The sequence below is a fragment of the Pezoporus occidentalis genome, unplaced genomic scaffold (genome assembly GCF_034315485.1).
Source record: "Pezoporus occidentalis ecotype Australia unplaced genomic scaffold, CSIRO_AGI_Poc_V1 ctg131, whole genome shotgun sequence".
Lineage (NCBI taxonomy): Eukaryota > Metazoa > Chordata > Aves > Psittaciformes > Psittacidae > Pezoporus > Pezoporus occidentalis.
Window position 1 is genome coordinate 676,265 of NW_026913115.1, and position 16,373 is coordinate 692,637.

The window sequence follows — 16,373 nt, forward strand, 5'->3', positions numbered from 1 at the left end:
ATTTTTCTGAATTTCAGCGGTATGTTTTCTTCAAAACTCCTAAAGAAGTTAAACCTCCTGAGGATCTCCAGGACCTTGGTGTTAGATTCTTACAGCCATTTGTGAATCTGTTATCCAAAGGAACGTACTGGTGGATGAATACATTCATCAAGACCGCCCATAAAAAACCAATAGACTTGAAAACCATAGGCAAGCTTCCCATTGCTATGAGAGCTCTGACCAATTATATTCGCCTTAATGAGGCCTTTGAAGCACAGAAGGTATGCAAAGCATGGAATTGTGTCCATCTTATTACTCAGTGCTTGCATCTTTCATGACTGTTTATGCTGCAAGCATGGTATAAAATTATATTGGCAGATATGATGCAAATGAAGTATCCATTAGCATAGCTCACCATAGACAAAGAGGTCACATACTCAGTTGTACCTTGTACAAATAATGAAATTTCTCTACCTAAACATGCATATCAAACACATTACTGGTTAAATGCGTGTAAGTCCATATATTCTCTATTTTTCTGTGTCAAGTAATTATAGACTGTATTTACTGAACACCATTATAGTTCTTCCTAGTAAGAGTCAATATTAATGAGGCCTCACAGAACTTTTTTTTCCAATGTTATTTCGGTTGCAGTTTGCCCGTGGGAGAATTCAGGGCTGAAACTACCTCAGCTCAAATGCAGTTTAACTCCCTGTTGGGAGCTGAATGTACTCAGGATTTTAAGAGAAGTCTTTTGCATCCTGTCTGAAAAGAGTGTAGGTTTCCAGTCTCTGTTCACAGGAGAACAAAACCTGTCAGTTTTCTCTTTTTTACTCTCTCTTCCATCAACCCACAAACAACACACTTGATCCCTTTTAAGGGTAGGAAAGAAATCATAGTTCCTCTTGTGGAGCAGAATAATGCTTTGTTCTGCCTCTGTAAAAACAAATGAAACAATAGTTGTAGTTCCTGTGCTTTTCTAGCTCCAAGATTGCAACTGGTTGTCAGTGAATTAAAGCAGGGGTAAAAATACCAGTAATTGTCAGACCTAAGGTTAATATAATTTAATCCTTACTATTGTCTTTTTTTTTCTTTTTTTTTTCTAAACAGAACAGAAGGACGTCATCTCCACAAGGATCCAGATCAATTTGGCGTGCTCTCTGCTGTGCTTTTGGAAGACCCTTACTTCTCAGTAGCACATTCCGTATCCTGGCTGACTTGCTTGGATTTGCTGGTCCCCTCTGCATCTCTGGGATTGTTTACAATGTTGGAAAAGGAAATAACACCATCCGCCCGCAGGTACTGTCAAAATGTCATAAAATAGAGTCAAAGAAGTAATATTATGACTATTATTTAGTCTCAGTAAAGAAAGTGACTCTACACTGTATTTGTGAATGCTAGAAATGATAGTATGTATGTACTGCCTATTACTGCTTTTATATGCTGATGGGGAGCAGGTATGTTACCCAGCATCTAGTCAGGCTTGCGTTCTGGAAAATAACCTCATTCAAGATAATGGTGAAGCACAACCAGAATCCCACTAGAAACATAAGGATTTTAGGTAGAGTCTTGAGTAGCAACTAAATCAAGTATGTGACTAAATGTTTTTCAGAAAGGAAAAAGTATCTTTTTAATAGGCTTGGCTTTTAATTTTCAAAAACGAGTGTTGTCTAAGAGGATTAAAGCAGGCTTTTGTCATCACAATAAAATGCCAAGAAGTTAAACTGTGATGAAGAATTTCCACTAGTGCCTTTGGGGACATTGGTTTTGAAAAATCAACTGAAACATATATTTAAATGATGCTACTTAAATAAACGTTTCCCAAGAAGAAACAGACATACTTCTTGATTAACTTGAGGAAAAAAAAAAGGCAACTCAAGAGGCACCTTTTCAGTATAATGTATATATAACTCGGGCTGGATTTCTATGAGAAAGATCAGTTTATTTCTGCAGCTCACTTACCGTTTGATATAGGACCTTATTTTCTAAGTCTATTGACACTAATGGAAATATACCCATTCATTCAAGTAAGGTTTGGATTAGGTCCACTGTAAATATTGAAATACACCAGATGCATTGCAGAAAACTTGAGAAAGGCCTCAGGCTAAAATTAATTGTTTATCCATTCTGCAATCCTTATCCTAATATTTGGAAACTTTAATATAGCAAGTAGATTCAATGGAAACCATTTAAAGCAGGAAATGAAAATATTAAGACTGTAGGGCTATGTTGCAGCAAAGTACTGTGGAAGCTTTTGAGCTCTGATTCTTAATAATTTGTTTGGAACACTGATTCAGCTGAAATAAGACCAAATCACAATTTATGGATTATCCTATTAAATTTTCCTGTTAAAGTGTTAGCTAGTGCTTCTGCGTGAAAAAAGCTCAGGTGTGGTCCAGATAGGCCCTAAACAAGAGCCTCATCCAGCCTTGACATCATCTGTGTCTAGCTAAATGGTAGCCTTTTTGTTGCCATTTTCACTGTTTGGGGATCACCTAAAAGCAATATATTGATAAACCATGAGTGATATCTAAGGGTGTATTTTGCCTTTAGCGAAAGGTCTCCAAGAGGCTTTTCCCTGTTTTGACCTGGTTTATATGCATTTTTTATTTAGTTTTTCTGTTAAGAGGCTAATTACCTTTACATTTGAAAATTGCTTTTGCTGGACTATATGAAGTATCTTTCTGAGATGTATGAAAACTTTCTATTTAAACCATCTGTAAATAGACTGGGGTGTTCAGGAAAACCCCCACGTGTATGCACATACCTAGCCAACTGGGTCTACTTCAGAAACAAATACATGAGTTCTACTGCTAGGAATGTTATATTCTTACTTGTAATAAGTCAAGAAAGGAGAAGCTTGCCTTATTCATCGTTTGTTCTTGAAAGCTACAGAAAGAATGTAGCACGCCTCCTGGGAGGTGTGAGAAGCAAACCTTCTAAAACAGTCTTAAAAAGGCAAAGAGAAGTTGAAGGGAAACACTGTTTGTGTCTGATGTGCTGCTGAGTTTGAGGGCATTAGAAAGAATTGCCATACAATGGGACAGAGTCTGACGAACAAAGTAAGCTGTGAGCACAGCAAAGAGTGTCTTTTACCCATCCCTTAATGTGACCTTTTTTTTGTTTAAATAGTTTGGATTGAGGAGATGTTGTAATGAGTCAATTGTATCTTTCAAACAGAAATTTTGTTTGAGAAACTGAATGCAAAGAGTTAAATCCTAAAAGATAATATTTGCACTGTTCCTTAGACCCCCTGTGAGAGATGTAAACTACTATGGAGCTGGAACTCTTGAGATCATGTAGGTGTTATAGGCAGTATTAAGTACTTTAGTTAGTGCTGCAGTTAGAGCATGATGGCATCTTAAATTCTGTCACTCTCTTCATGTTTATTTATAACTCCAGTTTCAATATTTATGGCCGCCCCAGAACATTCTTATGACATGAACTTCTCTGAGTGTTAATCATTTCACACCGAAGAAGAGACTGACAGAACGATAACCTTTACATTTTGCTGGTAGCATCTTCCACATTGTACAATGATAGGATTAGCAGTTCCAGTACTAGGAATATCTGCTGACAGGAAACATACAAATGATACACCAAACCTACAGACTTGTTATTTAAAATGGTCATAGGTCCCAGTGTAGCAAAACGCCCAGTATTGATATTTAAGACTGTATGAGCCTAGGGTCTTTGAAGTGTTTAAATAGTGGCGTTTTGCTCAGCCTTTTACTGCGTAGAGCCTACTGTCACTTTTAAAAAGTGGTAATATCCTAAAGTCATCAGGAAAGTGGGACACTGAATGTCCCCAAAGCCATTTCTGAAACTAAAACATCTAATTAATTCCATCAGCTTCTCAAACAAGGTTGTTTGCCTTGTATGCAAAACTTTTGGTAGATGTTCAGTTATTTCCTTGTGTGTCCTATGGGCTGACAAGTGTACTTAGACAACTATTGTAATTTAAACACACTGATGCTCGGTGATGCTGTAAACCATAATGGCCTGGTAATGCATCCAAGACTTGGCAAATATCTTAGTGCTTTCACCAAGTGTGTGTGTGTGATATTTATGTATGTATGTTTAAGTCCTCCTTTGCTCGTAAGTGAGTACTAGAAGACATAATGTTTGGTTATCTATTAGATAATGTTTTAATGTGAATTGACACTGCACCAAAATCTCATTGCTAGATAAACATGATTTGTCAAAATGTGATTTGGTGAAAAATGGTATTCTTTTACATACAATAAAAAGTGTTATTAGCTGCAGTAAGTAGTACTAGCCAAACGTATATGTAGGACAGCATTAAAATTATTCTACTTCTATTACTGTCTTTAATACAATATAGCACAATCTGTAGCAAATTAACAAACTGTGGTTACCTCTGCTTATTAATAATGCAAAACTTGTAATTAGATTACCATTGTACCTTATTTCTTTCTTTTTTTTTATAGACTAAAATTCTTGGTGTTTTCTTTATTTCATCTCAAGAGTTTCTGTCCAATGCTTATGTGTTGGCTGTGCTCTTATTTTTTGCTCTTCTACTACAAAGGACATTTCTCCAAGCATCATACTACGTTGCCATTGAAACAGGAATCAACTTGAGAGGTGCAATACAGGTAGCCAATATATTATTAACTTTTTTTCATCAAATCATATGTGTATTTGTAAATACAAATTAGCATTATAAGAGTTAAATTCTGAAACACTTCTCCACTGAAATGCATTGAATGTAACGTAGACCTGCATTGTTTCTTTTGCATCTTATTTATTTTATATAAACATTGTACTCTAGTTTGTATTTTTTCTTTAAGCATAAATTTGCTGACTGTAAAACTGAATGTAACTTTTGAAAGAATTTAGGTTGTGAGCTACACCTCTTCCATCTCACAGGTGCACTTTTGTAACATCCCATGCAACTAATACAGCTTTAGGATGTACTTTAAATAAACTTTGGACAAAAGGATAAGTGTATTCCCAATGCATGTACTAGTATCTTATTCCATAGTCATGCCACAAAATCAATGAGGCACTGCAGAGTCTCTAGTTACTGAACATGAGTAAGACTGGGAGAATGGAGTTCATAATCATTGTATAACTGTGAACAGCAGATCAAAGTTTTATGTAGTATACCAAGATCTGTGACTGGAAATAAGAGAATTAGGGGTAAGATTACAGTATGATATTGTGAAGTACACTGGCTGAAACCTACCCTCTGCCAGCTTGAAAGCCAGCCTTTTAAGTTAACACTATTTATCCACTGGACTACATAGAACCTGTGAGAGTCTCTGTGGTGGATGAATGCTTTCATTAGCAGTATAATTGTTTAATTCTCTTTTATCTTACATTTGGAAGCACTTGTCAGTTGCCAGACTTCTGGATTCCATCCATTGGTTTTCCCTTATTAGAGTGAAGTAGAAAATCTCTAACCAAGTAAAAATTTGACTCAGAGTATATAGATTAAAAAATGCATGTCTTTTATCAAGCAGAAGAGCTGCAACTAAGTGAAAAATATGTGGACTACAGCAAGTGTAAAGGGGGAACTGTTGGAAAACAGTGCTACATTAATTTTGTTGAAGAAAAGCTTTGTGTTCTCTGCACTGATAGTACACAGATGATGAGGTAACACCAGCAGTTGGAGCGTTCAAATTATTCAAATTGAAATTTCTAGACATCACTCTAAGCTTTTTGTGGGTGAATAATTAACACAGTAGCTTAAATTTTTTTGTCATAATATAAAAGACCAAACTTGAAGCTTTTCATTCATGTTACTGGGAATGTTGGTTTCCCTCAGCATGCTGGACTACACCTTTGCTTTAGGCGGAGCTAAAAATGTTATTTTATTTCTATATGCTAACACCTATTCATCTCTCTTACAGACAAAAATATACAATAAAATTATGCAGCTTTCAACTTCCAACATGTCTATGGGGGAGATGACTGCAGGTCAGATCTGTAACCTTGTTGCCATAGACACAAATCAGCTGATGTGGTTCTTTTTCCTCTGCCCTAACCTTTGGGCTATGCCAGTACAGGTAAGGAGATGGAACTTGCTTTTGTTATTAATGTGTGTCAGTCTGTGGTGGTTGATTGCTTATTAAAGATAAAAAATAAATAAGATTTCAAGCTATTACCATCTAGAAACATTGTATGTAATATATTTCACATCTGTGACAGGATTGTAGGTATTTAGGATCCTATTAAGCTTTTGCTGCTGCCAAACATGCTTTGCATTTGTAGCAAGAATTTATAGAGTGCAGCAGGTTGCGTAATTCCAGAAATTCATTTATTACATCAGGGGAGTTAATTGGGCTATAATGTAATCATTTGTTTCCTGAATCCCAGCAGAAGCAAGAGAAGTAGCCGTTTATTCAAAAATATGTTTGCTTATGGATGATCCTTTACACATCCCTCAAAACTGCTGCTGCATAATAGATGACAAATTCTAGCATATGAAATTCCACAGATTGATTTGTTATATGAAACAGTTTTGCTGGTTTGTTCTCTCTGGTGTCTTTGGTCTCCTGTCTCTAAATACTGCTCTTATCCCTTCAGTCCCATGTGCATAACAGAGCAGATCTCTGTTCTGAGTCACACTCAATTGCCTGGTGACTCCTGGTTCCGTGTCCTGTAGCCTGGTGTAATGCCCAGTGAACTACAGCTGTGTCTTATAGAATCTTTAAGATGAGAAAAGCAGACTCCTAGAGGGCACTTTCACAGTTGATTTAAATTAATCTTAAACCTGTTCCCATACTGAAACTGGAGTTCGTATGCAGTGTCTGACATGGAAATACAGTATTTTTACATCCTTTATTGTTCCAGCTCTATAGTCTGTGCACTGTGTCACGTGAGCTTGCAGAGCTGCTGAAACACTCATATGATTAAAAGTAGTCTTGTTTCAGTGAAGTCGTATTCCTCTGAGTCTGTGAAGTGGTTAATCTCATTGGCCATGTGATTGAGTTTACACTAGTAAAAGGGTAGAGCAGACACAGAGCAGTAGGAGGTCAGAGAAATCTCAGCACAACCTTGACTCATTTTTCAAAGTTCTTGCTTACTGAAATGGTGGAAAAGTGTAAATTACTTAGTTTGGAAGAGCCGGTACTTAAACAAAACTGTAGAAAGCTTCTGCACTCCCGTTTAGAAATTTCCTGGGAAAGCTGTCAGTAAAGCACATAGTTTCATCTGATATTAATACAGTACCCTGCAAGTCTTTCTGCTTTCTTTCAGCTACTTGGTATATTTTTGTCGAGAGTGCTTCTATGCTAAAAGTAAATACAAATAGACGAGTTTAAATTCTCTCAGTATTATCTAAAAGTATCATTTAGCTTCAAAAACATGACGAAAACTCATTGTGTTCATGTCACAAAGGTGATCTGGTTCCAGCACTATGCAGAGGTTGATTTGGCTGCTGTGGAAGTCAGAAAGCTGCAAGTCATCTACCCAGCAGCTTTGCATTTTGGGCTGCATGCTCTGGCCCAAAAATTAAATAATTTTCATGACACTGTATATGGACTGCAACTGGCAGATCATATTTCCAGTCAGTTTCTTACATGGCTTTAGGAGTGTAGCTTAGGAGTTCTGGTGTCCATCAGCCTCCATACTACTGATTTTCTTCTATAAGGTGTTGAGCATGTAAGAATATTATGTTGAAAAACTGGGGATGGGGAAGAAAAGGCAGCCATTCAGGTGAATGTCCTTCAAGGAGTAAGGTGCTGGACTGCTGGCCATTAGGAGATCAAGATTATTTTCTGACAATAAATACATATATTAGAATTGAGTGGATTTTATAGTTGTTCTCATCAAAGGTTTTTGTCAAGCTGCTACAGATCAAATGAGCAAGTCCTCTTTTGTGATTGTCTTAAAATCATCTGATTGCATGTTAAAACACATTAATTTCCTAATCTGGAAAAAAAAAACCACCTTGTCTTAAGTGTTTTCCCTGGATTTGGTTTTTTCCTCACTGACAAAAATACTGGGCAGGGGCAATGCAGGTCCTTCTCCATTGTCAGTGATAGTGAGTTCTTGAATACACCTTGCATGCACTTGAGTAGTCTCAATCTTGGGGAGTATTCTCTGGATAAAAAGAAGTTAGTTTCCTCTTGAAATACTCTGGGAGTCCTCACTTTTTTGCTGTATGTTTTTGAAATATATTATATTACCTTATGTCTTCTAGTATCTCAGTGGTAGTGATGAGTAGATTGCTTCCAAGATTGCAGTAGGACACAGGAAAAAGAAATGTCTGAAGCTCTGATAAAACTCTTGCTAACCCCAATGAGAGTTGTGTAAAGTCTCAAATCAGGATAGTGAGCACTTTAACATGTAACAATCAGCAGGTTACTGATGATTTCTTTTAACTGTACTTTCATGCTTAACGTTTGCATTTACTCTACATGTGTGGGCTGTATGTAACTATACCTGTTAAAATATAAGATTTCAAGCGATTGTAGTCATATTTATACAGGCCATAGTGTGGGTGTACTCTAACGTATAAATGCATTTGTCTCTCTCTTGTGCCGGAGTAACTGCATTGGGGTACAGACTAGCTTTCCTAATCTACTCTGGAGAGGTTTATATGCCAGTTAAAAACATTTTGCTTTTTACAATTGAAAAAGGGTGATGGGTATAGCAATTATCAGCAGGATTTTTTCAGAAGAAAAGATGGTTTCTCTGAAATCATGGGGGGAGGAAAAATGGGAACAAGATAATTTTAAACTGTGGTTGTGGCGAAATCATGATCAAGGAGTGTGTTATAATAGTGATTTCTCATTGCAAAATATAACTATAATGAAAAGAAACCAATATGAAATCTCATATTAAGTGTGGTTACAAGTTGGTAGTTTGTTAGTAATAATTTGGATATCAGGATACTTTTTGTCCACTTACTAGACGTACCCTGCAATAAGAAATCAGTGATTGTGCACTGGTAAAATGATGTTGAAAGAGCAATGAGGCATTAAGAAGAGTCAGACGCTTTAACAGTAATGCTTAGTATCCAATTGTTCCCCAGGCTTAGTCTCCATTGTAAGTCTGTTAGTAAAACAGACTATGGAAGAGGTGCCAATTTTATGTACTTTTTTTGTAAGACCACTCTGGCAGCTCAGTGTAGAGAGTGCTCTAGCGCAGCTGAAATTAAGCCAATTTTATTGCACAGTCTGTAACAGCATTTTGATCTAATGTGCCAGAAGTCACAGATTAATAAAGATTTCCTACAGTCTTTTTGAAAAGATGATTATATTTGCATTAAAATTCATCCTGCAGTGTTTCTCAGCAGATGAGGACAGTCAGTGTCAAAACATGCTCCTGTTTTGTGGATGGGCAGGCATTTCAAGGCACAAATCGATGGGTCATGTTGGTCACAAAGGTTTCTTCAAAACATAGAATCATAGAATAGTTAGGGCTGGAAAGGACCTCAAGATCATCTAGTTCCAATCCCCCCCACCATGGGCAGGGACACCTCACACTAGACCATGTCACCCAAGGCTCTGTCCAACCTGGCCTTGAACACTGCCAGGGATGGAGCATTTGCAACTTCCCTGGGCAACCTATTCCAGTGCCTCACCACCCTAACAGGAAAGAATTTCTTCCTTATATCCAATCTAAACTTCCCCTGTTTAAGTTTTAACTCATTACCCCTTGTCCTATCACCACAGTCCCTAATGAAGAGTCCCTCCCCAGCATCCCTGTAGGTCCCCTTCAGATACTGGAAGGCTGCTATGAGGTCTCCACACAGCCTTCTCTTCTCCAGGCTGAATAATCTCAACTTCCTCAGTCTGTCTTCATACGGGAGGTGCTCCAGCCCCCTGATCATCCTTGCAGCCCTTCTCTGGACTTGTTCCAACAGTTCCATGTCCTTTTTACTTTGAGGACACCAGAACTGCACACAATACTCCAAGTGAGGTCTCACAAGAGCAGAGTAGAGGGGCAGGATCACCTCCTTCAACCTGCTGGTCATGCTCCTTTTGATGCAGCCCAGGATACGGTTGGCTTTCTGGGCTGTGAGCTCACACTGCCTGCTCATGTTCATTTTCTCATTGACCAACACCCCCAAGTCCTTCTCCACAGGGCTGCTCTGAATCTCTTCTCTGCCCAACCTGTAGCTGTGCCTGGGATTGCTCCAACCCAGGTGTGGGACCTTGCACTTGTCATGGTTAAACTTCATAAGGTTGGCATCAGCCCACCTCACAAGTGTGTCGAGGTCCCTCTGGATGGCATTCCTTCCCTCCAGCATATCAACCGAACCACACAGCTTGGTGTCATCAGCAGACTTGCTGAGGACACACTCAATCTCACTGTCAAACATGTTTCCACAACATTCATTCAATACCTTGTTTTATGCGGCAGCCAAAGCAATTACTGAATGTTCAAGAATTGCCTAATAAAAATTGCACAAGCTTCATTATTATTTACAACAATTTTTAATTGTTGTATAGCTCTTAACAATCAGCATTTCAGTATCTGCTGTGGATTATTTAATAGGCATTCATAACAAGATAGGTTTTCTGTAGACTCCAGATAATTTGAGCTCCATCTCTGCTCTGACTGTGGTCAATAGGAGCTTTATCATTGCCTTGAAGTTACTGTTTGAAGGACATTGAAATCCATTAAGAGAGGCCCAGGGTTGCCTGTCAATTGAAAGATGCCTTCAGTAGGTTTGGCTCAAACTCTGGGAGCAAAATGAGGCACTGAAAAGGTTCCCCCCACCATGCCCCCCCGCCCCCCCCACTCCATTTTATAAACACCCTTGTTTGGTTTCATTGTGATTATTAAAAATCCTGTATTCTCATATCTCTGGTTCATTGGCAGGGATAGCTTACAGATGTAATGAAAGGACATTTGTCTCTTTCAAAACTGGCCACAAAGCAGTTTCTGGCTGAAAGTATTTGCTGTCTTCGATAAATAATCAAGTCAACATAACAAGAGCTATTGGTGAGCTTCTTGCTTGTGATATAGATCTCTGGCAGGTAAGAGCTTTGGGATTTTAATGAAAGAGAAGGAAAGTGTTTCATTACACAGTTTTTTAAAAATTTTATTATTACCCTCTGAGAAATATTAATGAGAACCTTTCCATCTGCCAGGTACTATCCTCCCGCTGTTCAGATATTATCCACATACTTCTTATTCTTGTCTGTTTAGTATGTGGTGTGATAAATATAGAATTACTTGCAATAGTGCTTACAGATTTCAGCGTTTTTCAGATATGAGTATTCACACTTTTTTTTTGTCACATACACGAATATATTTCAAAAGTTTGCCCTTATTATTTCAATATAAAGAAGATGAAAATGGGATCATTTTTAATCTGTTCGAAACACAGAAATTTTATTGCAAGGTTAACCCTTTCAATAGCTGGAGAAGCAGCTGTGAGCTAGCAACTTCCTCAGGACCCAGTAGCTGGAATAGCTGTACCCTTGTCTATGTGAGAAGCTGAGACTCTTGTTTCTAGAACCAGCCAGTCCCATAAGGTACTTGGCAATCAACTGGTAGTGAGGGAAAGACATACAACAAGCAGGGAGTCAGAGTTCTGCACTGACTTTTTATTTTTGCACACCTATTAACTGTGCACTGTTTAATGCTTTTCTGTATTTTGAGTGCCTAGGTTGTCTGCTCAGGAAGAAGCAGTTAGGAATGAATAGCTTGTTCTCTAAAGACCAAGACCATTTCATGTTCTCGAGGGGAGCTCTGCCAGGGCTATCTGACAGAGGCCTTGCATGTTTTCTTTTGCTTCATACACTCATGAATTTCCTGACTTCACATCAAAGCAGATTGCTCACTTACTTTTCACTAAAGATTTTTAATCTACAATTTAACCTTTGCTCTTACTAGATTTGTGGTGTGTATATATAACAGGACTTTACTTTCATGTTACCATGTTTCTAAGTAAATATTGCGAGTTGCATTAGTTGAGTTCATCTGCAGAGAGGCATCAAAGGATTGTAAAGAAGAAGAATAGAAATCTGTCTTTTTCTGTGTGCCTTAAATTCATGGAAGGTTGGAAACTAAGGACTGGCTTTTTCGTTATGGAAATGCCCAATTCTCATATGTATGTGTGGGAATGGGTGGGTGTATGACTACTGAGCTTCAAAATGATGGAAAGATAGTGTTTCTGTGAGGGTTATGAAAGCATGCAAATATAGAAGAGCAGTAGATAACGCTTTAAGGAAATTTCACTTTTTTAATTAGAGAAATGATGTATGAAATTAACTTTCTATCACCATGTTTTCTGATTAATTTATCAGCTTATGCTGAAAAATACATAGCATGTCGGTGCTCCAGATTGTTCAGGGGTTAGTCATTAGAATGCTGGTAATTAACATTGGTAGCTCGTATATCTTGAATGGATTTATTGAGCTGCTTACAGTATCCCTTTCCATCTAGGCTCTGGCTTTGTCTCTAGATTCTCATTTACCCAAAGAAAAACTTTTGTCTTTTAAGCTGCTTCTCTCCAACCATTTTTTTAATAGTTATTGCCAGTCTGGTGCTGTGGATCCCTAAACCAGCTCCTTGCAAGTTTATGTTAGAGTTCATTTGAAGTTAAGGTTCTTAGTCATATGATTATGATGTTCCTTTTTTATTTACTGTTCAGCAATAATATCAAGTTAACAATTGCAAGATCAGTTGTTTTCAATAATATTCCTTACTAATTTCTGTAGTAAGCAAAAAAATATTCCTCCTTTATGGAAGTCCCAGTGTTGTAGTCTAGTGAGTTCTTGTTAAACTTGGGAGGTGTAATTTCTTCCCTGGTGTAAAAATGCTTAAATGCCAAAGAAGAAGAAAATTAATTTATAAGTTAAAGAAAATGCATGCTATGACATCTGGCCAATAGGGAAATATATTTAATAATGACTCTAAAGGGAATATCTCAAGGTGTACTTAAACAGGGGAGATTTAGGTTAGATGTAAGGAAGAAATTCTTTATTGTGAGGGTGGTGAAGCACTGGAACAGGCTGCCAAGACAAGCTGTGGATGCTCTATCCCTGGCAGTTTTCAAGGCCAGCTTGGACAGGGCTTCGAGCAACCTGGTCTAGTGGAAGGTGTCCCTTCCCATGGAAGGGGGTTGGAACTAGACGATCCTTTCCAACCTAAACCATTGTATGATTCTGTGAAAAGAAATTTTTATTTAAAGATTTAATTTTTTTTTTAACAGATTTATTTTTAAAGTTGTTTTAAATAGCTGTGAGAATTACATTATAGAAGACACACAAATCTGTGCGGTCTTCTTCTATTTGTAATGGGAAGTCTATGCAACAGAAATACACAGAATCCGCAAGCTGGGAACGAACACTAGGTGAGCTTATTTGGTCCTCTGACAGAATATCCTGACTGATCACACCCCACTGTGCCAGTGATGCACAACATATGAATTTTGTGTGTAGGATTAACTGCATTGGCTTTGGGTTTGAACCTGCTGTCTAGTTACCCTGTAATTGGTCTTTATGGTGCATACCCAAAGTGAAGGCATCTCAAGCTTACCCTTCACTTTCTTTACTCCCAACAGATAATTGTAGGAATTCTTCTGCTGTACTACCTTCTTGGAATCAGTGCCTTAATTGGAGCAGCAGTAATCATAGTCCTTGCACCTGTTCAGTACTTTGTAGCAACAAAACTCTCGCAGGCCCAGAGAAGCACGTTGGTAAGTGTCTTCAAACTCATACATGATATAAGTATCACCCCTGGTAGTTTTATGTTGGTCTGTGTTTGGAATTACAATTCAATTACAGATACTTGAGCTAGCCTGAAAACTGAAAGTGGCGTAACTTCCAATTGTGCTTTAGTGGAAGTATAAGATTACCATTTTGTATTACTGTCCCTGAGCCAGCTGGCTCTGCCCAGAGTTAAGGTTCCCTACTACAGGATCACAGCTTCTTGCTCATGTGGTCTTGCTGCTCTGAAGCCTGGCATCGTTGTTTCCATATCATGTTCATTGGGCAGAGCAGCATGCCCAGTCATAGCTTGTCTGCATGTTCTGATCTCCTCTGTATGTTGTCAGTGTGCCCAGTGTGCTGGGCAGTAGAAGTTCTGAGAGGCTGCCTTGCAAGTGATCGGAAAGCTGCCAGAGGAGTAAAGTTTTCAGTACAAGCTATACAATTTAGGTGTGCAAACAAATGGCCTTTTCACTTGAGTCCTAGGGGAGCTCACCTTTGAAAACAACAAAACATTTAAATGGACAGAACTAGTAAAGTATACCTGACTGATTACAAGGGGCTGCATACAATTTTTGTGTGATGCTTATGTTTAGGGGACAGATGCTTTAATTATAGTCTCTAAGTAAATCTGTATGTAAATGTTGCAGGAGTACTCCAATGAGAGACTGAAGAAGACAAATGAGATGCTTCGAGGCATTAAACTCCTTAAACTCTATGCTTGGGAACACATCTTTCACAGCAGTGTAGAGGAAACCAGACAAAAAGAAATGACTAGCCTCAAGTCTTTTGCCCTTTATACCTCCATATCCAGTAAGTCTCTTCCTTTGTTCTAATCCACTCTTCAGCTACTGCATTATTAGCTACTAACAAGTTCACCATTTCTGTTGAGATTGTTTCAGTTGCTTTAGGCTCTGATCTGTACTCCTCACTTTCCAATTAGTCAAACTTTCCATTTATTTCAGTAAATTTTTGCCTGTATGGGAAATATGCCTGAAAGAGAAATCCAAGATTAATGCTTGATAGCATTAAGTTTTCTGGACAAAAGCTTTTAAGAGAAAAGTGTTTCACAGGCTACCTTCAGCCAGCAATACTCTCCTCTGTAACATAGCATTCAGGAGGAAGCATTTGTTGAGGGTTTGGGTTTGGGGTTTTTTTCCCCCTTTTTCCCCTTCCTGCATTTTGCACAATGCAGTATATCATAATATATGGCAGGCATTGTCTTTGCATTGAAGCCTCAACAGATGGTACTTACACTTTCTTACTCAAATTTTGGATTTCTTATAAAAAAAAATAAGTGATACTTAAGACCATTTCTATATCCTGGAAAGAAAAAATATGAGAATCCTGGCAGTTTCATCATATCATATCATATCTGGATTCTTTTGTCTCGTGTTCTCTTTCAGGCTGCTTAAAGGCATTTATTATACTTTTAAAAAGACCTAGGGCCAATTGAACTCTGTATTTGAGATCACACGCAACACCTATATAATTGCTACTGTGATACTTTAGAGGGAATTAGTAAAGTCATACTGAAGAGCACTGTCCATACAAACAATATGATATTAACGAAGTGGAAACTTTTAGTGAGCAGCATTCAAATGCCACAAGGTTCCTATACAAATTCCTTCTAGGCTAATAAGGAAGACTACTCCTTAGGAAAATAACTTGCAATGTGGTTAGTGTTTGATTTCATTTGCCCAAGAGATGTGACCAGAAACTTCATCCTATACCCAAATCAGCACAGATGTGCTCCCTTTGTCTGCAGTGGTTCATGTGGCATTAGAATCTATTTATAGTCAAGGCCACAGGTTCAGCTGCAGGACTGAAGGAGCTGCGAAGGCTTATTTGATTTTAAATCCCTACAGTATTATTTATGACATCCAGGAAAAGGTGCATTCATCCCAAAAGTACTGACTGTTCTGTAAAGAAATAGTGATGTGAGAATACATATTTACTGATGCTTCGTTAAATGTTCAGTGTTTATATTTGTATTCTTGTTTTGTACTGCGTGTGATATTTATGGTTATGTAAGACACAGCAGATAATTTCTCAGCTGGGGTAAACAAGTGCAGCTTTTTTATGTTGATGATGCATATAATTTTGGCTTATAAAGGGTTCCTATAGTTCCAGCCTAGAATGTCCTTACACCCTTTGTCTTTAGACGAAATTACACTGATCTTTACAAACTTGCACCTCAGCAGACTAAAAAGGGAACAGGAGAACTTACTTTGTTTCTTAGCGTAAGTGTAATTGGAATGACAGGCATGAGCAGTACAAAACATGTTTGCCGATATTGTAGCAAATGTATGATTTAGTTTTTTCTAAAAAAGGCAAAAAAGAATGAAAAAGGCAGGAGCTGATCAAGATTTTATGTCCTATTGATCAGAAGGAAGGCAGACACTTCCTAGAATAATAAGAAAGCAGAAATGAGATTTTTATATCTACTTTTTTTTTTTTAATATACAGTTTGGAATAGACTGGAATTCTTTTCTAAATGCACTTAGCTACTAACATGAATGAAAAAACATGCTTGGAGTTACTTCTATTCATGAGGAATAGATTTGCACTGGGTTACAAAAGCTATGCCTACAAGTTTCAGGACAGTGTTGGCTAGACCACAAAAAAATTCCACTTCAAGAATGCATGGAAATTGCATCTCATTTGCCTCCCCTCTGTGCCTGTATCCAGTTTCTATGTATATGGAATTGTTCATGTGTACTATAAAAGCTATTATAGAAATTAGCTCTTTCTATC

General features: G+C 37.8%; 1 protein-coding gene across 1 annotated transcript in view; it reads left to right on the top strand.

The window, feature by feature from the left end:
* The window catches only part of ABCC8 (ATP binding cassette subfamily C member 8), a 75,352-nt gene that overhangs the window by 12,331 nt on the left and 46,648 nt on the right, over nt 1–16,373 (top strand). Inside the window, exons 5-10 of the mRNA XM_062608877.1 lie at nt 18–260; nt 1,090–1,278; nt 4,431–4,595; nt 5,856–6,011; nt 13,472–13,606; nt 14,267–14,429. Coding sequence (XP_062464861.1) covers nt 18–260; nt 1,090–1,278; nt 4,431–4,595; nt 5,856–6,011; nt 13,472–13,606; nt 14,267–14,429 — 1,051 coding nt within the window. The remainder of the gene's footprint in view (nt 1–17; nt 261–1,089; nt 1,279–4,430; nt 4,596–5,855; nt 6,012–13,471; nt 13,607–14,266; nt 14,430–16,373) is intronic.